The following is a 25,980-nucleotide window of genomic DNA, read 5'->3' on the forward strand; positions in this document are numbered from 1 at the left end:
CTAGGAACTTCTCCATTTCATCCAGGTTCTCCAGTTTTGTTGAGTATAGCCTTTGGTAGAAGGATCTGATGGTGTTTTGGATGTCTTCAGGATCTGTTGTTATGTCTCCTTTTTCATTTCTGATTTTGTTAATTAGAATGCTTTCCCTGTGCCCTCTAGTGAGTCTGGCTAAGGGTTTATCTATCTTGTTGATTTTCTCAAAGAACCAGCTCCTTGATTGGTTGATTCTTTGAATAGTTCTTTTTGTTTCCACTTGATTGATTTCGCCCCTGAGTTTGATTATTTCCTGCAGTCTACTCCTCTTGGGTGAATTTGCTTCCTTTTGTTCTAGTGCTTTTAGGTGTGTTGTCAAGCTGCTAATGTGTGCTCTTTCTAGTTTCTTTTTGGAGGCACTCAGAGCTATGAGTTTTCCTCTTAGAAATGCTTTCATTGCGTCCCATAAGTTTGGGTATGTTGTGGCTTCATTTTCATTGAACTCTAAAAAGTCCTTGATTTCTTTCTTTATTCCTTCCTTGACCAAGGTATCATTGAGAAGAGTGTTGTTCAGTTTCCATGTGAATGTTGGCTTTCTATTATTTATTTTGTTATTGAAGATCAGCCTTAGTCCATGGTGATCTGATAGGATGCATGGGACAATTTCAATATTTTTGTATCTGTTGAGTCCTGTTTTGTGCCCAATTACGTGGTCAATTTTGGAGAAGGTACCATGAGGTGCTGAGAAGAAGGTGTATCCTTTTGTTTTAGGGTAAAATGTTCTGTAGATATCTGCCAGCTCCATTTGATCCATAACTTCTGTTAGTTTCACTGTGTCCCTGTTTAGTTTCTGTTTCCATGATCTGTCCATTGGTGAAAGTGGTGTGTTGAAGTCTCCCACTATTATTGTATGAGGTGCAATGTGTGCTTTGAGATTTACTAAAGTTTCTTTAATGAATGAGGCTGCCTTTGTATTTGGAGCATAGATATTCAGGATTGATAGTTCCTCTTGGAGGATTTTACCTTTGATGAGTATGAAGTGCCCCTCCCTGTCTTTTTTGATGACTTTGGGTTGGAAGTCAATCTTATCAGATATTAGAATGGCTACTCCAGCTTGTTTCTTCATACCATTTGCTTGGAAAATTGTTTTCCAGCCTTTCATTCTGAGGTAGTGTCTATCTTTTTCTCTGAGATGAGTTTCCTGCAAGCAGCAAAATGTTGGGTCTTGTTTGTGTAGCCAGTTTGTTAGTCTATGTCTTTTTATCTGGGAGTTGAGTCCATTGATATTAAAAGATATTAAGGAAAAGTAATTGTTGTTTCCTGTTATTTTTGTTGTTAAAGTTGGCATTCTGTTCTTGCGGCTGTCTTCTTTTAGGTTTGTTGAGGGATTACCTTCTTGTTGTTTCTAGGGCGTGGTTCCCGTCCTTGTATTGGTTTTTTTCTGTTATTATCCTTTGAAGGGCTGGATTCGTGGAGAGATAATGTGTGAATTTGGTTTTGTCGTGGAATACTTTGGTTTCTCCATCTATGTTAATTGAGAGTTTGGCTGGGTATAGTAGCCTGGGCTGGAATTTGTGATCTTTTAGTGTCTGTATAACATCTGTCCAGGATCTTCTGGCTTTCATTGTCTCTGGTGAAAAATCTGGTGTAATTCTGATAGGCTTGCCTTTATATGTTACTTGGCCTTTTTCTCTTACTGCTTTTAGTATTCTATCTTTATTTAGTGCATTTGTTGTTCTGATTATTATGTGTCGGGAGGTATTTCTTTTCTGGTCCAGCCTATTTGGAGTTCTGTAGGCTTCTTGTATGTTCATGGGCATCTCTTTCTTTAGATTTGGGAAATTTTCTTCTATAATTTTGTTGAAGATGTTTACTGGTCCTTTGAGTTGAAAATCTTCATTCTCATCCACTCCTATTATCTGTAGGTTTGGTCTTCTCATTGTGTCCTGTATTTCCTGGATGTTTTGAGTTAGGATCTTTTTGCATTTTCCATTTTCCTTGATTGTTGTGCTGATGTTCTCTATGGAATCTTCTGCACCTGAGATTCTCTCTTCCATCTCTTGTATTCTGTTGCTGATGCTTGCATCTATGGTTCCAGATTTCTTTCCTAGGGTTTCTATCTCCAGTGTTGCCTCATTTTGGGTTTTCTTTATTGTGTCTACTTCCCTTTTTAGGTCTAGTATGGTTTTGTTCATTTCCATCATCTGATTGGATGTGTTTTCCTGTTTCTCTTTAAGGACTTCTACCAGTTTGGTTGTGTTTTCCTGTTTTTCTTTAAGGACTTGTAACTCTTTAGCCATGTTCTCCTGTAGTTCTTTAAAGTCCTTCTTGATGTCCTCTACCATCATCATGAGATATGCTTTTAAATCCAGGTCTAGCTTTTCCGGTGTGTTGGGGTGCCCTGGACTGGGGGAAGTGGGAGTGCTGGGTCCTGATGATGGTGAGTGGTCTTGGTTTCTGTTAGTAGGATTCTTACGGTTACTTCTCGCCATCTGGTAATCTCTGGAGTTGTTATAGTTGTCTCTGTTCAGAGGTTGTTCTTCTGGTGATTCTGAGTATCGTCTGTCAGCAGACCTGGGAGACAGGCTCTCTCCTCTGAGTTTCAGTGGTTAGAGCACTCCCTGCTTACAAGCTTTCCTCTTAAAGGGAAGGTGTACAGATATCTGGCGTTTGGACCTCCTCCTGGCCGAAGAAGAAGGCGGAAAACAGGACCTTTCCCAGATGCTGTGTTGCTTTGGCAGGTCACAGAAGCTGTAGGCTTCTGTGGTGCACACTCTCAGCTGTGCAGACTGACTTCCTTAGTTCAGTGGAGTCCTGGATCCAAGATGTGCTCCCTGCTCCTGAGGCAGAGGGCTCCTGTGCAGGGCAGACCACTGTCTTCCAGCTGGGAGGGTGCCAGATGTCTGCGGCCCCAAAAGGGTGCTGCCTCAGCGGCTCTGTGGCTCCTGCCTGTCCCAGAAGCTGTCTGCCTCTGTGGTCCTCACTCTAACCTGTACAGACTAAGTTCGGCGGAGTCCTGGAGCCAAGATGGCGCTCCCTGCAGGGCAGATCACTGTCCTCCGGATGGGAGGGTGCCGGATGTCTGCTGTCCCAAAAGGGTGCTGCCTCAGCGGCTCTGTGGCTCCCGCCTGTCCCAGAAGCTGTCTGCCTCTGTGGTCCTCACTCTAACCTGTACAGACTAAGTTCGGCCAAGATGGCGCTCCCTGCAGGCGAGTAAAAATATTATGGGACTATCAGATTGGAACACATTAAATAATAATTTTTTAAAATTTTTATGAGGTATTTTCTTCATTTACATTTCCAATGCTATCCCAAAAGTCCCTCATGCACTTGACCCCACTCCCCTACCTACCCAATCCCACTTCATGGCCCTGGTGTTCCCCTGTAAGGAGGCATATAAAGTTTGCACGATCTATGGGCCTCTCTTTCCACTGATGGCCTACTAGGCCAACTTCTGATACATATGCAGCTAGAGACACGAGCTCTGGGGGGTACTGGTTAGTTCATATTATTGTTCCACCTATAGGGTTGCAGATCCCTTTAGCTCCTTGGGTACTTTCTCTAGCTCCTCCATTAGGGGCCCTGTGATCCTTTCAATAGCTGACTGTGAGCATCCACTTCTGTGTTTCCTAGGCCCCAGCATAGCCTCACAAGAGACAGCTATATCTGGGTCTTTTCAGCAAAATCTTGCTAGTGTATGCAATGGTATCAGCATTTGGAAGCTGATTATGGGATGGAACCCTGAATATGGCAGGCTCTAGATGGTCCATCCTTTTGACACAGCTCCAAACTTTGTCTCTGTAACTCCTTCCATGGGTGTTTTGTTCCCAATTCTAAGAAGGGGCAAAGTGTCCACACTTTGGTCTTCGTTTTTCTTGAATTTCATGCAACTTGTATGTTATATCTTTTAGCAACTTGTATGTTATATCTTGGGTATCCTAAGTTTCTGGGCTAATATCCACTTATCAGTGAGAACATATCATTTGAGTTCTTTTGTGATTGTGTTACCTCACTCAGGATGATACCCTCCAGGTCCATCCATTTGCCTAGGAATTTCATAAATTCATTCTTTTTAATAGCTAAGTAGTACTCCATGGTGTAAATGTACCACATTTTCTGTGTCCATTCCTCTGTTGAGGGACATATGGGTTCTTTCCAGCTTCTGGCTATTATAAATGAGGCTGCTATGAACATAGAAGAGCATGTGTCCTTCCTACAAATTAGAACATCTTCTGGATATATGCCCAGGAGAGGTATTGTGGGATCCTCTGGTAGTACTATGTCCAATTTTCTGAGGAACTGCCAGACTGATTTCCAGAGTGGTTGTACCAGCTTGCAATCCCACCAACAATGGAGGAGTGTTCCTCCTTCTCCACATCCTCGCCAGCATCTGCTGTCACCTGAATTTTTGATCTTAGCCATTCTGACTACTGTGAGGTGGAATATCAGGGTTGCTTTGATTTGCATTTCCCTGATGATTAAGAATGCTGAACATCTTTTCAGGGGCTTCTCAACCATTCCATATTCCTCAGGAGAGAATTCTTTGTTTAGCTCTGAGTCCCATTTTTAATGGGGTTATTTGATTTTCTGGAGTCCACCTTCTTGAGTTCTTTATATATATTGTATATTAGTCCCCTATCTGATTTAGGAAAGGTAAAGATCCTTTCCCAATCTGTGGGTGGCCTTTTTGTCTTATTGACAGTGTCTTTTGCCTTACAGAAGCTTTGCAATTTTTTGAAGTCCCATTTGTCGATTCTTGATCTTACAGCACAAGCCATTGCTGTTCTATTCAGGAAATTTTCCCCTGTGCCCATATCTTCGAGGCTTTTCCCCACTTTCTCCTCTATAAGTTTCAGTGTCTCTGGTTTTATGTGAAGTTCCTTGATCCACTTAGATTTGACCTTAGTACAAGGAGATAGGAATGGATCAATTAGCATTCTTCTACGTGATAACTGCCAGTTGTGCCAGCACCATTTGTTGAAAATGCTGTCTTTTTTCCACTTGATGGTTTTAGCTCGCTTGTCAAAGATCAAGTGACATAGGTGTGTGGGTTCATTTCTGGGTCTTCAATTCTATTCTATTGGTCTACATATCTTTTGCTATACCAGTACCATGCAGTTTTTATCATAATTGCCCTGTAGTACAGCTTTAGGTCAGGCATTGTGATTCCACCAGCGGTTCATTTATCCTTGAGAAGAGTTTTTGCTATCCTAGGTTTTTTGTTATTCCAGATGAATTTGGAGATTGCCCTTTCTAATTCATTGAAGAATTGAGTTGGAATTTTGATGGGGATTGCATTGAATCTGTAGATTGGTTTTGGCAAGATAGCCATTTTTACTATATTGATCCTGCCAATCCATGAGCATGGGAGATCTTTCCATCTTCTGAGAACTTCTTTAATTTCTTTCTTCAGAGACTTGAATTTCTTTTTTTTTCCATTTTTTATTAGGTATTTAGCTCATTTACATTTCCAGTGCTATACCAAAAGTCCCCCATACCCCCACCCACTCCCCTACCCACCCACTCCCCCTTTTTGTCCCTGTCGTTCCCCTGTACTGGGGCATATAAAGTTTGCAAGTCCAATGGGCCTCTCTTTCAAGTGATGGCCTATTAGGCCATCTTTTGATACATATGCAGCTAGAGACAAGAGCTCCGGGGTACTGGTTAATTCATATTTTTGTTCCACCTATAGGGTTGCAGTTCCCTTTAGTTCCTTGGGTGCTTTCTCTAGCTCCTCCATTGGGGGCCCTGTGATCCATTCAATAGCTGACTGTGAGCATCCACTTCTGTGTTTGCTAGGCCCTGGCATAATCTCCCAAGAGAGAGCTATATCTGGGTCCTTTCAGCAGAATCTTGCTAGTGTATGCAATGGTGTCAGCGTTTGGAAGCTGATCATGGGATGGATCTCTGGATATGACAATCACTAGATGGTCCATCCTTTCGTCACACTTCCAAATTTTGTCTCTGTAACTCCTTCCATGGGTTCTTATCATACAGATCTTTCACTTCTTTAGTTAGAGTCATGCCAAGGTATTTTATATTATTTGTGACTATTGTGAAAGGTGTTGTTTCTCTAATTTCTTTCTCAGCCTGTTTATCCTTTGTGTAGAGAAAGGCCATTGACATGTTTGAGTTAATTTTATATCCAGCTACTTCACTGAAGCTGTTTATCAGGTTTAGCAGTTCTCTGGTGGAATTTTTAGGGTCACTTATATATACTTTCATATCGTATGCAAAAAGTGATATTTTGACTTCTTCCTTTCCAATTTGTACCCCCTGGATCTCCTTTTGTTGTCAGATTGCTCTGGCTAGGACTTCAAATACTATGTTGAATAGGTATGGAGAGAGTGGGCAGCCTTGTCTAGTCCCTGATTTTAGTGAGATTGCTTCCAGCTTCTCACCATTTACTTTGATGTTGGCTACAGGTTTGCTGTAGATTGCTTTTAACATGTTTAGGTATGGGCCTCGAATTCCTGATCTTTCCAAGACTTTTATTATGAATAGTTGTTGGGTTTTGTCAAATGTTTTCTCTGCATATAATGAGATGATCATGTGATGTTTGTCTTTGAGTTTTTTTATATAGTGGATTGCGTTGATGGATTTCCGTATATTAAACCATCCCCGCATCTCTGGAATAAAACCTACATGGTCAGGATGGATGATTGTTTTGATGTGTTCTTGGATTCGGTTATCTAGAACTTTATTGAATATTTTTGCATCGATATTCATAAGGGAAATTGGTCTGAAGTTCTCTAACTTTTCTGGGTCTTTCTGTGGTTTAGGTATCAGAGTAATTGTGACTTTATAGAATGAATTGGGTAGAATACCTTCTGCTTCTATTTTGTGGAATAGTTTGTGAAGAACTGGAATTAGATCCTCTTTGAAGGTCTGATAGAACTCTGCAGTAAACCCATCTGGTCCTGGGCTTTTTTTGGTTGGGAAACTATTAATGACTGCTTCTATTTCTTTAAAGGATATAGGACTCTTTAGATCATTAACCTGATCCTGATTTAACTTTGGTACCTGGTATCTGTCCAGAAATTTTTCCATTTCATCCAGGTTTTCCAATTTTGTTGATTAAAGCCTTTTGTAGAAGGATCTGATTGTGTTTTGGATTTCTTCGGGAACTGTTGTTTTGTCTCCCTTCTCTTTTCTGACTTTGTTAATTAGGGTGCTGTCCCTGTGCCCTCTAGTGAATTTGGCTAAGTGTTTATCTATTGTGTTGATTTTCTCAAAGAACCAGCTCCTCTTTGGTTGATTCTTTGAATAGTTCTTCTTGTTTCAACTTGGTGGAATTTTTTTAATTAGGTATTTATTTCATTTACATTTCCAATGCTATCCCAAAAGTTCCCCACCCACCCACTCTCACTTCTTGCCCTGGCTTTCCCCTGTACTGAGGCAGATAAAGTTTGCATGACCAATGGCTCTCTTTCCACTGATGGCTGACTCGGCCATCTTCTGGTACATATATAGCTAGAGACATGAGCTCTGGGGGGGTACTAGTTAATTCATATTTTTGTTCCACCTATAGGGTTGCAGATCCCTTTAGCTCCTTGGTTACTTTCTCCAGCTCCTCCATTGGGGGCCCTGTGATGCATCCAATAGCTGACTGTGAGCATCCACTTCTGTGTTTGTTAGGCCCCAGCATAGTCTCACAAGAGACAGCTATATCTGGGTCCTTTCAGCAAAATCTTGCTAGTGTGTGCAATGGTGTCAGCATTTGGAGGCTGATTATGGGATGGATCCCCGGATATGGCAGTCTCTAGATGGTCCATCCTTTCGTCTCAGCTCCAAACTCTCTCTGTAACTCTGTCCATGGGTGTTTTGTTCCCTATTCTAAGAAGGGGCAAAGTGCCCACACTTTGGTATTCGTTCTTCTTGAGTTTCATGTGTTTAGCAAATTGTATCTTATATCTTGGGTATTCTAAGTTTCTGGGCTAATATCCACTTATCAGTGAGTACATATTGTGTGAGTTCTTTTGTGATTGGGTTACCTCACTCAGGATGATGCCCTCCAGGTCCATCCATTTGCCTAGTAATTTCATAAATTCATTCTTTTTAATAGTTGAGTAGTACTCCATTGTGTAAATGTACCACATTTTCTGTATCCATTCCTCTGTTGAGGGTCATCTGGTGTTCCATCCGGTAAGAAGGGCACATGCTCCACTATGTTCATAGCAGCCTTATTTATAATAGCAAGAAGCTGGAAAGAACCCAGATGCCCCTCACTTGGTTGATTTTGCCCCTGAGTTTGATTATTTCCTGCTGTCTACTCCTCTTGGGTGAATTTGCTTCCTTTTGTTCTAGAGCTTTTAGGTGTGTTGTCAAGCTGCTAGTGTTTGTTCTTTCTAGTTTCTTTTTGGATGCACTCAGAGCTATGAGTTTTCCTCTTAGAAATGCTTTCATTGTGTTCCATAAGTTTGGGTATGTTGTGGCTTCATTTTCACTAAACTCTAAAAAGTCTTTAATTTCTTTCTTTAATCCTTCCTTGATCAAGGCATCATTGAGAAGAGTGTTGTTCAGTTTCCACATGAATGTTGGCTTCCTATTATTTATGTTGTTATTGAAGATCAGCCTTAGTCCATGGTGATCAGATAGGATGCATGGGAAAATTTCAATATTTTTGTATCTGTTGATGCCTGTTTTGTGACCAATTATATGGTCAATTTTGGAGAAGGTACCATGAGGTGCAGAGAAGAAGGTATATCCTTTGTTTTAAGATAAAATGTTCTGTAGATATCTGTTAAATCCATTTGTTTCATACCTTCTATTAGTTTCAATGTGTCCCTGTTTAGTTTCTGTTTCCACGATCTGTCAATTGATGAAAGTGGTGTGTTGAAGTCTCCCACTATTATTGTGTGAGGTCCAATGTGTGCTTTGAGCTTATTAAACTTTCGTTAATGAACGTGTCTGCCCTTGCATATGGAGCATAGATATTCAGAATTGAGAGATCCTCTTGGGAGTTTTTACCTTTGATGAGTATGAAGTTTCCCTTCTTGTCTTGTTTGATAACTTTGGGTTGGAAGTTGATTTTATTAGATATTAGAATGGATCTACCAGCTTGTTTATTCAGATCATTTGCTTGGAAAATTGTATTCCAGCCTTCCATTCTGAGGTAGTGTCTGTCTTTTTCTCTGAGATAGGTTTCCTGTAAGCAGCAAAATGTTGGGTCCTGTTTCTGTAGCCAGTCTGTTAGTCTATGTCTTTTTATTGAGGAATTGAGTCCATTGATCTTAAGAGATATTAAGGAAGAGTAATTGTTGCTTCCTATCATTTTTATTGTTAGAGTTGCCATTGTGTTCTTGTGGCTGTCATCTTTTAGGTTTGTTGAAGGATTACTTTCTTGCTTTTTCTAGGGTGTGTTTTTTGTCCTTGTATTGTTTTTTTTTTTTTTTCTTTCTGTTATTATCCTTTGAAGGTCTGGATTCGTGGAAAGATAATGTGTGAATTTAGTTTTGTTTTGGAATACTTTGTTTCTCCATCTTTGGTATTTGAAAGTTTGGCTGGGTGTAGTAGCCTGGGCTGGCATTTGTGTTCTCTTAGTGTCTGTATAACATCTGTCCAGGATCTTCTGGCTTTCATAGTCTCTGGTGAAAAGTCTGGTGTAATTCTGATAGGCCTGCCTTTATATTTTACTTGACCTTTTTCCCTTATTGCTTTTAATATTCTATCTTTATTTAGTGCATTTGTTGTTCTGATTATTATGTGTTGGGAGGAATTTCTTTTCTGGTCCAGTCTATTTGGAGTTCTGTAGGCTTCTTGTATGTTCATGGGCATCTCTTTCTTTAGGCTTGGGAAGTTTTCTTCTATAATTTTGTTGAAGATATTTGCTGGCCCTTTAATTTGAAATCTTTATTCTCATCTACTTCTATTATCAGTAGGTTTGATCTTCTCATTGTGTCCTGGATTTCTTGGATGTTTTGAGTTAGGATCTTTTTGCATTTTGCATTTTCTTTGATTGTTGTTCTGATGTTCTCTATGGAATCTTCTGCACCTGAGATTCTCTCTTCCATCTCTTGTATTCTGTTGCTGATGCTCACATCTATGGATCCAGATTTCTTTCCTAGGTTTTCTATCTCCAGTGTTGCCTTACTTTAGGTTTTCTTTATTGTGTCTACTTCCCCTTTTAGGTCTAGTATGGTTTTGTTCATTTCCATCACCTGTTTGGATGTGTTTTCTTGTTTTTCTTTAAGTACTTCTACCTGTTTGGTTGTGTTTTCCTGTTTTTCTTTGAGGACTTGTAACTCTTTAGCAGTGTTCTCCTGTGTTTCTTTAAGTGCGTTATTAAAGTCCTTCTTGATGTCCTCTACCATCATCATGAGATATGCTTTTCAATCCGTGTCTAGCTTTTCAGGTGTGTTGGGGTTCCCCAGACTGTGTGAGGTGGGAGTGCTGCGTTCTGATGATGGTGAGTGGTCTTGATTTCTGTTAGTAAGATTCCTACGTTTGCCTTTCACCATCTGGTAATCTCTGGAGTTAGTTGTTATAATTGTCTCTGGTTAGAGCTTGTTCCTCTCATGATTCTCTTAACCTCTAACAGCAGACCTGGGAAATTAGCTGTCTCCTGAGTTTCAGTGGTCAGAGCACTCTCTGCAGGCAAGCTCTTCTCTTACAGGGAAGGTGCACAGATATCTGGCATTTGGACCTGCCTCCTGGCAGAAGATGAAGGCCCGAAACAGGGCCTGTCCTAGAAGCTGTTAGCTTCTGTAGTCCACACTCTCTCTTGTGCAGACTAGTCTCAGAGGGATCTGGGAACCAAGATGGCTCCCCTAGGTGCTGTGGCAAAGCCCTCCCAGGTGGGGCAGATACCTCTCCTCTGGCAAGGAATGGGGTCTGCCTCAGAATCTGTCCTTTAGGGACCTTGGGGGTGTCCGCTGTCTCTATGCCCAAGCTGACCGGGTGCTGGAGCTGTCAGGAAGGGACTTGTGACTCTGGTCAGGCTGGGTTTTCTGCTTCCCTAATGCTGTCTCAGGTCCCGAGTGATTGGAATGGAACAGAAGTTGTGTTCCACTCACTGGTGGTCCTAAGATTGAGTGGAGAGTCCTCTAGGGACCTTGGAGGTGCCTGCCGACTCTGTGTCCCTAAATAATAATATATTAAGCAAAATTTTTTATTTCCTTTTATTCTATTAAATGCTTTCTACTTAAATATTAAACAGTGTTCCAGGTGTGATGACAAAAGAATTTGTGTCATAGCTACCTTTGCATAGCAGTCTCCCAGGAAGGGATAAAACTTGTTACAGTAGAGATTTGGAGTCTCTTAAAGACCATTTCTATTACCAAGAAATGTGTAATGTTATTATCAATGCAGAATAGTTAAGATAAAAAGATGTTAGAACAAAGAACTGTTACTCTAAATTCTAAAAGGTTTTTGCATTGTTATTTTTTTAAAAATAAATACATGTTGTGTTTTGTTGAGAGAGCTCTTTCCTCATCCCCCTGAGATAGGGTGCCAATGATAGACCAAAATCTAGTTATCAAGTAGAGTATAAATAACATTAAAGAAGTTGGGTCATTAAAAATCTCACCTTAGCCGGGTGGTGGTGGTGCACGCCTTTAATCCCAGCACTTGGGAGGCAGAGGCAGGCAGATTTCTGAGTTCTGAGGCCAGCCTGGTCTACAAAGTGAGTTCCAGGACAGCCAGGGCTACACAGAGAAACCCTGTCTCAAAAACAAAAAACAAAACAAAACAAAAAAAAACCCTCACCTTAACATGAATGATAACATCCTTGCAGCTGTATAGATGAATCCCATCACTCCTACTTACCCTCTGGGTTCATATATCATAGAACCTCCTGATCCTACTCGGCCATGTGCCATTAGGGTAGAATTATGTAAGGCTTCTTTATATATATATCACAATAGAGAACGGCTATGGTCTCTTGTGAGGTTTTAATAACTGTCCTTACCTATTACTTTTTAAGGGCATTTCAACAGTCCATAGGTCTGATAGTGAGGATCTATTGTAGGTGGTCATTCATGGTTTGGCGAAAATGACAGTAGATAGGCTTGAAGTATAGACTTCCATAACAGGCCGCATACTTAATATATTTATTTCTATTATGACTGCACTGTGATGTGTGTTCATTAAAAGAAATGATAGGGAATAATTTTCAGAGACCACTCAGTGGTTTAGAGTACTTTTTCTTTCAAAGAACATAATTTGTAGACCACCAACTTTTTAAAGTAGTTTAAATACCCCTGAAATTCCAGCTTCAGAGGACTCTTCTTATTACTGTATACTTCAAGTATACTTCAAGTATTGTACAAATACACACGCAGACACACACACGTGATCTCTTTCACATACACACACACATACACGCAAACACAGAGAGTGAGAGAGAGAGACAGAGAGAGAGAGAGAGAGAGAGAGAGAAAGAGAGAGAGGGAGAGACAGAGAGACAGAGAGACAGAGAGACAGAGAGACAGAGAGGGAGAAATAAAATCTTAAAAAATAAATCTTTAAATTTTTTGTCAATAATGTATTGTATTCTTGACATAGACACTGGTTGATACTGTATTCCTAAATTGAAATTGAGCTTATATATGAAGTACAATTGTATTCTGGGTTTTTTCTTTGTTTGCTTCTTGTTTATTTTATTTTGCTTTTATTGTTGTTGTTTTGTTTTGTTTTATTTTGTTTTTTTTTGTTTTTGTTTGTTTGTTTGTTTGTTTTGAGTCAGGGTCTCTCTGCAAAGTTGTCTGGCCTGAAGATCTCTGTGTAGATTGTATGGCCTTGAACTCACAGAAAACTACCTGTCTCTGCTTCCTAAAAGCTGAGAATAAATTAGTGTGCCAAAAGAAGTTATGAAAATGTTGGATGTAACATATTTTTGTTGTGTAAACTGATTTCCTGTGTCCGTTATGTTAGTGTTCATATTTTTATTCCCTAAGATTTATGGTGTGTCTGTGCTTCTTATGCAGCAGTCAGAACTTCTTATGTGTAAAAGTGTCTTGATGGTTTACTAAATTACACTACCTCAAAATCTTTTTTTTTTTTTTTGTCTGTTAACTTTTGTTCAAAACCCCTGTGTATGATACAATGTACACACATCTCAGCTGTACTTAGTGATGGAATAAGACATTTTCTCAATAGGCTTTTCTTGGACTTGTTTCCATGTATATTTAAACTCCATAAAAATTAAAGTTCCCTTCTGTTATAATCAAGGGTCATATTCACTTTTGAACCTTTCCTTCAGAAAGAAAGAAAGCAGTGTACACTTGTCCCCATGATGTGATATCTTAAGTATTTGTTCAGATATTGACATCACTAGGAAACAAATTTCCCCCAAAAGATTTTCTTTTAATTTGAGAAAACAACAATAAGTTATGTGTGACCTCCAACAATCTGTATACAAATGAAGGCAGTGCTATTTTATATACATTCAAGGATATGTTAAAAACTGTCTAGTTGAGATTGTTTTAAAGTTAACCCCATGCCTCTTCAAGTAAAAAGGGAACAGAATTTTGGAAGCACTCAGGTTTGGAGTCTACTCATGACATTCATTTCTTATTCCTGCATTTTTATTGTATAGTAATTGCTTTGATTTGATAGTAGATTTTACTTAGCATTTCCATAAACTCAGTTGTTCAAGGCTCAGGTATTTTGTACTTGTTACAAAATAGTACAGTTCATGTCTTAGGCAATAATATGTTTGGTCCCAGTATTCATGAAAAGAGTTGAATTTAACAATATAGCTAAAGTTAAATGTGGATTTGCTGTGTGCTAAGTGTATGCGTTGCTTCATGCTATCCTCATATAAATACGATGGAATCTGTTCTAGAAATAGCCAAACTTTATACTGAGACCTAATAAAATAATAATTTCCTCATTATTATATGCTAACAAGGATGCATATCTTTAGTCTGGATAGGTGGTGCACATCTGTAATGTCAGTCACTGAGGCAGGAAAATATTAAGTTTGATGCTAGCTGGCCTGAGCTGTATATCTCCTCTCATTAAAAAAGAGAGTATTTTACCTATATTGTAGCCTATATTTTAATATGTTAAAATCTAACCTTTAAATACCCAAAGGCATAAATTATGTTTTGATTATATTGTATTTATGACTAAATAATTTTATAACAAAATTAATTTTCATCTTAAATGAGGAAAATATAGAGAAAGATAATAATGTTTCTCTCTCTCTCTCTTTGTGTCCCACCTTTCTGCAGATCCTTTATGCTTCAGGAAAGGTCTACATGATATTTTTTGTTATGATCAGTTTCTGGTTTGTCTTCTATATGACAAGTTTGTTCTTGGGCATACTCACTATGACCTATGAAAAGGAAAAGCAGAGAGCCTGTGAGGAATCTGGAGACATGGATCCCAAATGTCAACAGACAGTGAAAGAACTTGAGGAAGAAAATGATGCAGCTGAGGTATAAATCTGTGCTTCAAAGATTCATAGTGTTAGAGGCTCTTCTCAAACTCTTGGAATGTGTGGTGTTCTGACAGATGATCATATCTGTGCATGGCATCCTATGAGAAAAACAAGTGCTTTTGTTGGGGCAGGTAAGATGGTTCTACAGATAAGACCATATACTGCTCTTGCAGATGTCAAAGTGAGGCACAGTATCCCCATCAGTCAGTAGAGCCTCCTAAACTATAGCTCTGAGAGACGTCGACTTTCTCTTCTGGACTCCACATGCACATGTATCCAATGGACACAAACAATGCAATAGCATTTATGTGCACACACATGCAAACACACACATACACAATAACACAGGAACACTTAATTTTAGAAAATTAATAATGTGTTCACTAAAAGGGACTTACTTTTTCTTTCTTACTTTATCTTCTATATATATATACTTGGCCTTTTTTTATATAGTGTGTTAAGAATGACCAATGTATTACATATTTCATATGTATGATTTTTTTTTACCTAAATTTGCATTCCTCCTATTGAGAAAGTCTTGATATGGTGTGTTCTTTTTTTTTTTTTTTTTTTTGATTTTTCGAGACAGGGTTTCTCTGTGTAGCCCTGGCTGTCCTGGCATTCACTTTGTAGACCAGGCTGGCCTCGAACTCAGAAATCCGCCTGCCTCTGCCTCCCGAGTGCTGGGATTAAAGGCGTGCGCCACCACGCCCGGCTTTGGTGTGTTCTTATAACTGATGTTTTTCTAATATAGATTTAATTTGTTAATTCGAACATGCTTCAGATAGCACATCAGAATTAGCTTTGAACATTGTGCTCAAATGTAAATAATGACCTCCTCAATTTTTACCTTAAATTACTTAAGATAATGGCTTAAAAGTACTGTGCTAAAGTTACAAAATGAAAAAAAAAAAGAAAGTAAAATAAAGGAAAAGGAAAGAAAAAAGAAAAGAAATAAACCTTCTGGCCTGCTCAAGAAGCAAAGTCATCATAATATGTAGAATTATTTTATCCATGGATGATTAAATATATAATAATAAAGCTAACAATATATTATTGTTTATATATTTTACTTATTCATTTATAATATTTTATTGTGATTTTAAATCCTCTAGTCCCATACTTAAATAACTTCCAGATTGTTAGCCTTTTATAAAAATTCAGTTTATAAATCTGAAAGTTATCAGCAGAAGTGGTGTTCAGAAGATTGGACAACATCATTTATAAATTAAATTAACCATACATGTTTGAGTAAGAGTAAGGGGATGGAGGAATTCAACAAGAGTGATTGTACCTCTTTCAGAAGACTGGGAAATAGTCAAAATTGAGACAGAAAACAAATGTCACAGATGAAGTACATTTGGAAAGTATTTTATAAAACAAGAATAATACAGATGAGGTAAAATACAAGGCAAACAAGCAATTAGACCTTAATTAGACCTTAATTATAAAAGGTTAGCTGAGAGCTTCATTAATTTAAAAAAAAAATCTTCTTATTTAAAAGCAGCTGAAGGCTAACCCCGACATCTATGGAATTATCATCTCTGAACAGGCTCTGAGAAATAAAAGTAGCCCAAGTGGAACTTGAATAATAGGATGTTGGAATGTACCCAATGACTTCATAGGCTCTTGTGTCCATAACACGCATGCCATTGAACAAGAAGCAATTATGGACAGTACGAACAAAACATGTACAAAAAGAGGCTTTTATCACTCAAAAGTAAAATGTAAGAAAGAAAATTACAAAAAATTCTATCCTTCAGATTGAACTTGAAGGGTCTGAAGGAAATGTTGACTGGGTAATTTGTCTTAAAGTGGCATTTCAGAAACTCAAGAGCTTGTCACTACATCTCATTGTACCAAACTGCTTAACAATACTTCCCTTATTCCTAGATGGGATGTTCTATTAGCTTTGATTATGAAATAGCTCTGATTATGAAAGAGCTTTGGCATTTCCTAGTATGTTTTTCACTTAGTAAAATTTGGATTTAATTAAGCTTTCCTGCTGTTTATTAAAATCTTTCAGTTATGAAGACTTTCTTCGCTGGAAGAATCCTAGAACATTTCTCATGTACAGTTTTCTGGAAAATGAGAATAAAATTCATTTTTATAAGATCTCTTTTTTTTCCTTTGAACATAAAAATATGTCAGGAGAGAAGAATTCAATTATTGAATGACCTTTTGAAATCAGGTCAAGTTCAAATTCTAAAGATGGACTTACAAAGAGATGGACTACATGGGACAAATTCTCATACCATAGGAACTCTGAGAATTTTGTTGACTGAGAGTATGGTATTACAGTCCCACAAATGTGAACTTCAGTTCACTTTAGCCACTTGATATATGCATGATATTTACCAATTCTATTAGTCTTGGGAAACATCTGCTTCCATATCTAAAATATTGGCCATTTGTATTACCTGTCATATAGGTGTTGTGACTTCCAAATGAAACACCCACTAAACACCATGTGGGTCAAAAGTATGTTATGAAGAAGATATGTTAGCAAAACCATCATCAGTATCATAGAGCACATAAAAGATAGCTTTGCTTTATCACAGTCAGCAAACTACCAACACTTACTTGATCTTTGTTTTGTTGTTGTTGTTTTGATTTTTGTTTTGTTTTGTTGCTGTAAGGGTTCACAATGTAGTTGAGACTGACCTAGAATTCAGTCAAGTAGCCCAAGAAGTTCATAAACTCAACCTTCTTTCCCCTGCTCCATCTGGCAAGAGTTACAGGCATAAACCACCACATCCAGGTACAACACATAACATTTCTAGGGAAAAAAATCCTTCATGTTATATGTAAACTAGTTCATAAGATGGTAGTGTTAATTTTATGAGACACTTATTTAGACTATGCCACCCTCTTTGCAAAATGTGTAACATATGGCATACCACATTATATTTGTGCCAATACCAAAATCTCAAGTGAGAAAAATTGAGAAGTCTCCAAGAAGCATGTACATAATGAGATGTGGTATAAAACCATAAATGCTCATATTTGTTCCTGATCAAATTTAATTCACATCTAATAATGATTATTAAAAAAAATCACAGACTAATTTTAGAGAACAAATAAAAGAGAATATAAGAACATAGAGTTATCTGAATGGAGGAAAGCATACTAATGTGAAAGTCTTACATCTCTAGCTGTAGTTAAATAGTCACATTAATGGCAGCATATAAAGTCAGTTTCTAATACGCCCGTCATGTGATAGGTACAACTGAATTCCAGTGTGTAATTCTTGTTGAGGACCGACAGGGGCAAGCATTGATCAGTACACACTGATACTAGACATTCTTTACCAGTGGGTTGAAGTAATTGCTCATCACTTAACTAGTTAGTTCTCTTAAAGGCAAATTGTGTTCCCATATGAGTTTTTAATCTCATTAATAAAATGTTTAAAGTTGTGCACGGCCAGTGAGATGACTCAACACAGAAAAGTCCTTGTCATACAAACCTTATGATCTGAATTTGAGCCCTAAAACCTATATAAAAGAGGACTGAGAGAACCAAATTCACAAAGCTGTCCTCTTAATCTCTATACATAGAGGTTTACACACACACACACACACACACACACACACACACAAGCACACATGCACGCATGCACTCATCACACACTATCCCACACATACTAATATCACTTTGACACAAGCAGAATTTGAAAGCAGATCTAGAAAGAAGCTCTGGGCCAGTTTGATTGAGAGTAAAATAATAAGCAAGACAAGCCATAAGTCTCAACATCTGCTAGGAGAAAGGGAGTGGCTAATAGAAAAAGAATCATGCTCTTTTAAGTTAGGCAGGAAGTTCAAATGAGAATCAGATACCAAAAAATGAAAAGAAAGTGTTATACATTTTTCCCTTTCATTAATTTATTTATTCAGTTCAAATCCTGATGGCAGCCTCCTGCCTCCTTAGGGTCCCCCCTTTCCCCATTCTGTCCCCCCCTTCTCTTCTGAGAATGGGAAGATGGGAAGATGCCACTAGGTATTCCCTGACCCTGGCATATCAGTTCTCTGCAAGGCTAAACATATCCTTTCACAGAGTCTAGACAAAGCTGCTCAGTTAGAGGAACAGGATTCACAGACAGGTAACAGATTTAGGGGCAATCCCCGCTTCAGAGGCACCTGCATGAAGACCAAGCTACACATCGGCTACATATGTGCAGGAGACTGAGGTCCAGCTCCTGCATGCTCTTTAGTTGGTGGTTCAGTCTCTGGGAGGCCCCAAGGGTCCAGGTTAGTTTACTCTATTGGTTTTCCTCTTCAAGTCCCTTTGACAGGCCTCAAAGAAGCAGTGATCCACCTTTGTGGTATTTCCACTTGGTGTATTAAATACTTATAGGGGCATTTGTGAAGCTTCCCTCTCTAATGTTACTAAGGATATTGGGGATATGTTCCAAAGCCCATGATGATGAATTAGCTCAACCCAAATGGTCTGTAATCTGTTAGAATCTGTCTAGCTACCAAACAATTCTTATGGCCCAGTTCCGAAGCAGCATGATTCTAAAATGACAGAGTTTGCATAAGTAATTCTCTCATACACCACTAGGAACTGGTAAAACTTCAAGAAAAGAACAGAATATTTAAATACCAGGGTAAAATGAAAGTAATTTGAAAAGTGGTGGCTACCTTTAACCTGACAACCCTATAACATTTATCTAATTAATCTAATTGGTATTGATAGTTCTCTAAATATTGGGATAAGGTATGATAAATGTAACTGCAGTGTAATATTTGCACAAAGCTGTAGGTCTGATGAGGGGAAATTATGAATCTGTCTGAAGCCTAGAGTTATCTCCAGAAGAAAAATAAATTATTTCCTGGTATTATTACCAGAAAATATCATGGCACTATGCACATTATCTGCTTGCCAAAAACTGAGGTATGTCCAATGTGCCTGTTAATCTAATTGTCTATTATAAAATAATTAAAATATCTACCAGTTAAGTAAAATGTGTGAAACTTATTTGTATTTTGCTTGGAACAGCTCAGCTATACTATAACGTTTTTGAACAAAAGAGAAAGTAAATATAAATATTGGAAATGGTTTTAGATAATATTAAGAAATTCCTATTATAGGTGGTGATAATTGGAATGCTGATGTATTCCTTTAAAATGATCTTAAAAATAATATCGCATCTGCATTTCATTTACATAGCTTCAAAAACTGAAAGAAACTGAAAACTAGAGTCCATCATATGTTGTTAATTGTTAAGGCTAGGTTTGGGTTTACCCCAATTCTTCCCTCTCCCACATAGATAATTACCTTAACTCTTTGATGTGATTCCAGCAAATTGTTATTGTCTAAAACAGCTCTGTGAGGACCAACTCCTATGTCATAAGTGATCACCTGAGATATTATGGACTACATTAGAAAGTATCATCTTTATGCAGATGATTACCTGAGAAATCCTTGTCAGATCATAGAAATAGATTTCACTTGTGTTGGTTTTGTGTCTTAAAAATTTATGGGATGTAACTTCAATTTTATATATAACATTGCAATTCAGATAAATTGTTTTCTTGAATTTGTGCAGTTTGATTAAATAACTAATATGAAATCCCTAAATTTTACTTTACATTTTAACCTAATTATAAAGTGAAGTGAACCTCCGTGGATCTTCTGAGTCTCATTCTTGTGATGGAACTCATTTTGTGATAAAGTTCCTATTAATGCCCTCTGCCTCTAGCTATGAAATGTGATTGATACTAAAGTTAATGCAGTGATTTCATTGATCTCTATTTGGCCACATCAGATGTACATATCAGAATTTGTCAAATAGCAGAATATACAAAGCAGAGTCTTGACATTGGAAGACTGTGGCTGCTGATTTGTGAAACAGTATTTCCCGTGACAGTTTTAACATTATTAGGTATGAACTTCAACATACTGTCACAGGAGATGTCTTTGGTTCTTCCTGTGATGTTACTATTGGGTAAAACTGAAACATTCACACCAAAGCTTTTAATTTTAGAGTAATGTTCTACTGCCAGAACTCCTGTTAAAATGATTTAAAAGATTTACAAGATGCAACTAAACCCAATGGCCTGAGTTCCATTCCAGGGACCCACATGGGGAAAAAAAGGAACTGAATCCAGAAAAAAAGTAAAAATGTTACACACACACATACACACATTCACACACACACAAACACACACACATACACAGAGGAGAGAGAGAGACAGAGACAGAGAGAGAGAGAGAGACAGAGAGACAGAGAGAGAGAGAGAGAGAGAGAGAGAGAGAGAGAGAGAGAACAGCAAGTACAAGTACACTCACAAACAATAAATAAAAGTAAACCATAGAAGATAAACAGAGCAGAGCAGATGTTGAAAACATGTCAAGGGACATGAAGCACTTGAAGAAATGATTCATTTGTGAAGTTAGACCACTTAACTCATCACCTGCCACACATATTCTATCCAAACAACCCTTTAAATCCACACCATCACCTTAGATTCTTCAAAATTTATTTAATCATATATCTGAATATTTTAATTTATTGATAGAATTAGCCCCATTATAAAGTTAGTATATCTTTGAACAAAAATATTGTGGTTTTAGGGAGATATTCTCATTACACAGGAACATATTTGTCAAATGAATATTTTATAATAACTTGGTAATTGTTTTAGATTATTTTTTGAATATAAATAGTACTGCTAACATTTACTATCCTGTTCTATTTATTGTTCAGCTCAGAGTGAAAATTTTGATTGCCTTCCAAATTTAGCATTTATTTTCAAGCTAATTCTAAATAATTCTAGTACAACCAATACCATAGGAAGGGCAAGTGATGGAACACAGAAAGTCCTTGGAAGCAAGAAGCTGTGAAGGTCAATATGGAAATATTCTGTAAATGTCACATTGTAATGGTGGGTTGATGGAGAGCTAGCTACCACTAAACCCATTAACCTCCTTTTAGATGGAAAGTACACAAATAGAAATGAAGAAAAGATCCCCAACTTCTATAAATACCACACTGGATATACTGGAAGACACTACCCTCGGACACAGAGAAGGTAAAGTGAAAACACTACCTGAAAATACCTGAACACAACACGGTATTGAATGATTCACAGTACTGAACTATTTGCAAATAAAGGAATAAAGTGTCCAACCATGGAGCATGTTGTTAAAAGGTATCAAGGTACAGTCACAAACTGCATATGGTGCCAGTTGCAGTTGAAAGAAATAGACACAGATGTAAAGAGGTAGAATTAAATAACAGCTGTATGGTGTCAGTTTCAGTAGTCGGCATAAGCATTTTGTAGTCACCTCCTGCTGCAGTTGCAATGGGCTAAGTTGGAATATCTTCTGAATGTCCATGGAGTGCTAGTCTTTCTGCAAGAGCAGAGTCTTTTAATTAATTGCTTACTGATTGCTGTTTCCCATGGTCCATGGATTTTTCACCACAACCGAAACATAAAATATAAAGAATGTGTTAACTGGCTGTTATATTATGTTAGTAAATCTCAGCGCAGCTTCAGACTGTTGGTGTTTCTGTTGGGATGGGAAGATAAATCTGGACCTTTGGTGGCAGTCTTTGTTCTAATCTCCTGTTCTTCAAAGTTCACCTCTATAATCACAATAACTCGGAGTATTTTAGATTCATCTATTTTTTTTTTTACATTTGACCAGGTGTTCCTTATCGTGGACTATTTCAAAAGCTAATAAATTATAAAGCATATAAATCTAGAAATTAAAAATCATCTTATTCTCACCCATACTTGGTTTATGAGAAATTTATGCTTTCCTATTAATACATTGTTGGCTTCATTTACATTACATTTTTCTAGCTCAATATTCACAAACAAAATAGGAGAGATTGATTTCACCTTGTTGTGTATTAGTATAGACTGTTTGTATTTGCTAATTAAAACATGCAAAATCAAGATCTCCAGAGCTCTGTGCGTGAAAGTGTTAAATTTGTCTACTATCAAGAATTCAAACATTTTTTTCAATAGTTAACTTTGTCTACTATCAAGAATTCAAACATTTTTTTCAATAGTTAACTTTTTCATCTTTCATTTTAGAACCAGAAACATCCAGGAAGAAATGCCCACTATGTTGGCATAAGTTTATTAGATCCTGCTTCATCTGGAAATGCTCTCCCTGTTGGGTAAAACTGAATGAGTTTGCTGATAGAATTATAACACACCCATTGGCTGATCTTTTTCTTGTCATCTGCATTGTTTTGAACATATGCTTCCTCGCCCTAGAACATTTTCCAATGAGTGAGGAGCTCAGGTCTCTCCTTCACGTTGGAAACTTGGTAAGAACCCATCATTCATTGTTTTCATCCATAGTTTCAGGGTTTTGTAATTTTGTAATTGCTATCCTTATTGGTTAATCTTATAACCACACTATGCTGCTGAAAGCATGGATTGTGTTGGTAAGATGGTATGTTCATACCATGTTCACTTCAGCCCCTACATTGTCAATAGTGTTACCATCAGAAGTTTGACAATCAAAACTCAAGATTCTATCATTTAAATTTGCAATCCTACCTTGTCTCCTGGGAATGAAATTAAATGGAAGCAATTTATTGTTTAATCCGTACCAAACATACATTATAGGTATGGATGTCCTATAATGAGCAGAGACCAGGGGTATGATAATATCAATGGTAACTTTCTTCTGCATTCTGAATCCTGACTACAGCAGTACATGGACCCATTTGTTTCCTCTGACTCTCTTTATGTTAGATTGGTGCTTATCATTTTAACAGGGTACTTTTGAGATTTCTGTGTAGTTTTTCAAATATGACACAAAAATAAAATAGATTTCTATGGATTTATGAACATGTTAATGCCCAAGCAAATGAATGTTGCTTAAATTTTTAACTGCATTCTGTATAGTAGCTAAGTACTATTCACAAAACAAGCCAGCAGTCCATTTCAAAATATACATAGTTGATACTATAATAATGGGACTCTAAGGAGATGGCTTAGTGGTTAAGAGTATGTAGTACTCTTGTAGAGGACCTAAGGTTAGTTCCTAGAGCACCTTGCACCCCAGCAGGCAGCTCACAACTGCCTGTAACTCCAGCTTCAGCACAGATCTGACTCTTTTGAACTCAGCATGCATCTGCACTTACATAACACATACACAAATACACATGTGCACAAACACACACACACATACAAACAAGGGCATGTACGGACACACACACAGAGTATTTTTGTTTTGTTTCGGGGGGGGGGGTTGTTTTGTTGTTGTGGTTTTGGTTTGTTTTTTGTTTGTTCTTCTTTTTTCCTGATTTTTTATTGGATTTTTTAAATTTACATTTCAAATGTTATTCCCTTTGTCATTTTCCCCCTCCAGAAACTCCCTATTCCATCCTTCCTCCCCCTGCTTCTATGAGGGAGCTTACCCACATGCCCACCCACTCCTGCCTCCCACCCAGGATTAAGTGCCTCTCCTCCCATTGATGTCCCACAAAGCCATCCTCTGATACATATGTGACTGGAGCCATGGAACCCTCAATACTCTTTGGTTGGTGGTTTAGTTCCTGGGAGCTCTGGAGGGTCTGGTTGGTTGATAATCTTTTTTCTTCCTATGGGTTGCAAAACCCTTCAGCTCCTTCAGCCCTTTCTCTAACTCTTCCATTGGAGACCCCATACTAAGTCCAATGGTTGACTTCGAGCATCAACCTCTGTATTTGCTAAGCTCTGAAAGAGCCTTTCAGAAGACAGCTATATTAGGCTCCTGTCAGCAAACACTTCCTGGCATCCACAATAGTGTCTGCACTTGGTTACTGTATATGGGATGGATTCCCAGGTGGGACAGTCTCTGTATGGTCTTTCCTTCAGTCTCTGCTCCACTCTTTGTCACCATATTTGCTCCTGTGATTATTTGTCCCCCCTTCTAAGAAGGAATGAAGCATCCACACTTTGGTCTTCCTTCTTGAACTCCACGCGGACTGTGAATTGTATCTTGGGTATTCTGAGCTTTTAGGCTAATATCCACTTATCAGTGAGTGCATACCATGTGTGGTCTTTTGTGACATAACTCATGTTACATCACTCAGGATGATATTTTCTAGTTTCATCCATTTGCTAAGAATTCAATGAATTCATCATTTTTAATAGCTGAGTAGAACTCCATTGTGTAAATGTACCACATTTTCTGTATCCATTCCTCTGTTGAAGGATATCTGGCTATTTCCAGCTTCTGGCTATTTTAAATTAGGCAGTATTTTTCAAGACAGGGTTTCTCTGTGCATCCCTGGAACTCACCATGTAGACCAGGCTGGCCTTGATCTCAAAGATCCACCTGCCTCTGCCTCCCAAGTGCTGGGAATAAAGGCATGCACCTCCACCCTGCCACACACACACACACACACACACACACACACACACATACTTTTTAATGAATAAATGAAATTGTTGAGTTTAGAAATCACTGCCAGCGTAACTTTTGAAATATCATTTCCATACATTTATTCTGTTCTTTTCTTGATCATGTATGTACTTTTTAATGATTATAATATAGTTACAGCATTTTCCCCTTTCCTCCTCACATGGACTCCTATATACCTTCTTCACGCTCCATTAAATTTATGGCCTGTTTTTTTCAGCAAGTGTCATTGTATCCATGTGCACATGCATAAATATGTACTTCTTACATTCATTCATGAGTTTAATGGTTCAGTGTCTTAATATATATTCCATATTTCCAAGGAAGCATTTCAAATGTAATCACTTTTATTCAGATAATCTTTCCTCAAGAACAGCTTTTATTAAATTGCAATATTCCATACATTAGGGCTTAAAATTGAAAATTAAAGTATGAATGTATTATAATAAAGACCTAAACCAACAAGGGCCGGAAAAGAACTGTGTAGCAGGTCATGGTCTGGAGGTCCCTCCATGCCATATGCCTGTGTGTGAGTGTGGAGCTCTCTCTAAGTCACAGGCCTGTGTGTGAGTGTGACTTTCCCTGCATGTCACAGGCCTGTTTGTTGAGTGTTAAATGCAACTGCGGAAATTTTCTTACCATATGTTTGGTTTCCTTTCAGGTTTTTATTGGAATTTACACAATAGAAATGATTTTGAAGATAATCGCTATGCATCCATATGGGTATTTTCAAATAAGCTGGAATATTTTTGACAGTATACTTGTGGTTTTGGGGTTAACAGAAATTTTGCTAGCAGATGTTGAAGGACTAGCTGTTTTTATATCAGTCCCAGTAAGTAGAATTCAAGACCAAATTTTTATTTTATTGTAGTATATCTCACTTTCTTGAACATAAAAGGACAATACTAAAACATTTTTAAATGGAAATATTAGATCCTCTGTAAAATTCCTTTAGTTCTGAAAATAATAGTTAATGTTTTCAATGTGCATAAATGTTGGAGAAAGTTAATATTAAGAAAAACCAAATATGTTATAAAGAGAAACAAAAACAAAGAGTGGATGTTTTTGCTCACCAGATAATAAAATACAAACCTGTCACAATAAGAAAAATATAATAGTGACTGTGAATTAACAAGTAGGTTAAGAACATATATATAGAATTAGCATATAAAATTATAAAATGTGTAAGATGTATTATGAATGTAAAGTAATACACTTGTTTTTATCAATAATGTTGAAATTGATAT

General features: G+C 37.7%; 1 protein-coding gene across 1 annotated transcript in view; it reads left to right on the forward strand.

The window, feature by feature from the left end:
• Scn7a (sodium voltage-gated channel alpha subunit 7) overlaps window positions 1-25,980 on the forward strand; it is a 107,936-nt gene that overhangs the window by 55,846 nt on the left and 26,110 nt on the right. The window contains exons 10-13 of the mRNA XM_085834812.1: window positions 14,151-14,357; window positions 21,297-21,393; window positions 22,408-22,646; window positions 25,395-25,565. Of these exons, the coding sequence (XP_085690938.1) occupies window positions 14,151-14,357; window positions 21,297-21,393; window positions 22,408-22,646; window positions 25,395-25,565 (714 nt within the window). The remainder of the gene's footprint in view (window positions 1-14,150; window positions 14,358-21,296; window positions 21,394-22,407; window positions 22,647-25,394; window positions 25,566-25,980) is intronic.

This window comes from Mus caroli, unplaced genomic scaffold (genome assembly GCF_978045245.1).
Source record: "Mus caroli unplaced genomic scaffold, Mus_caroli_1 scaffold_2, whole genome shotgun sequence".
In the NCBI taxonomy this organism is placed as follows: domain Eukaryota; kingdom Metazoa; phylum Chordata; class Mammalia; order Rodentia; family Muridae; genus Mus; species Mus caroli.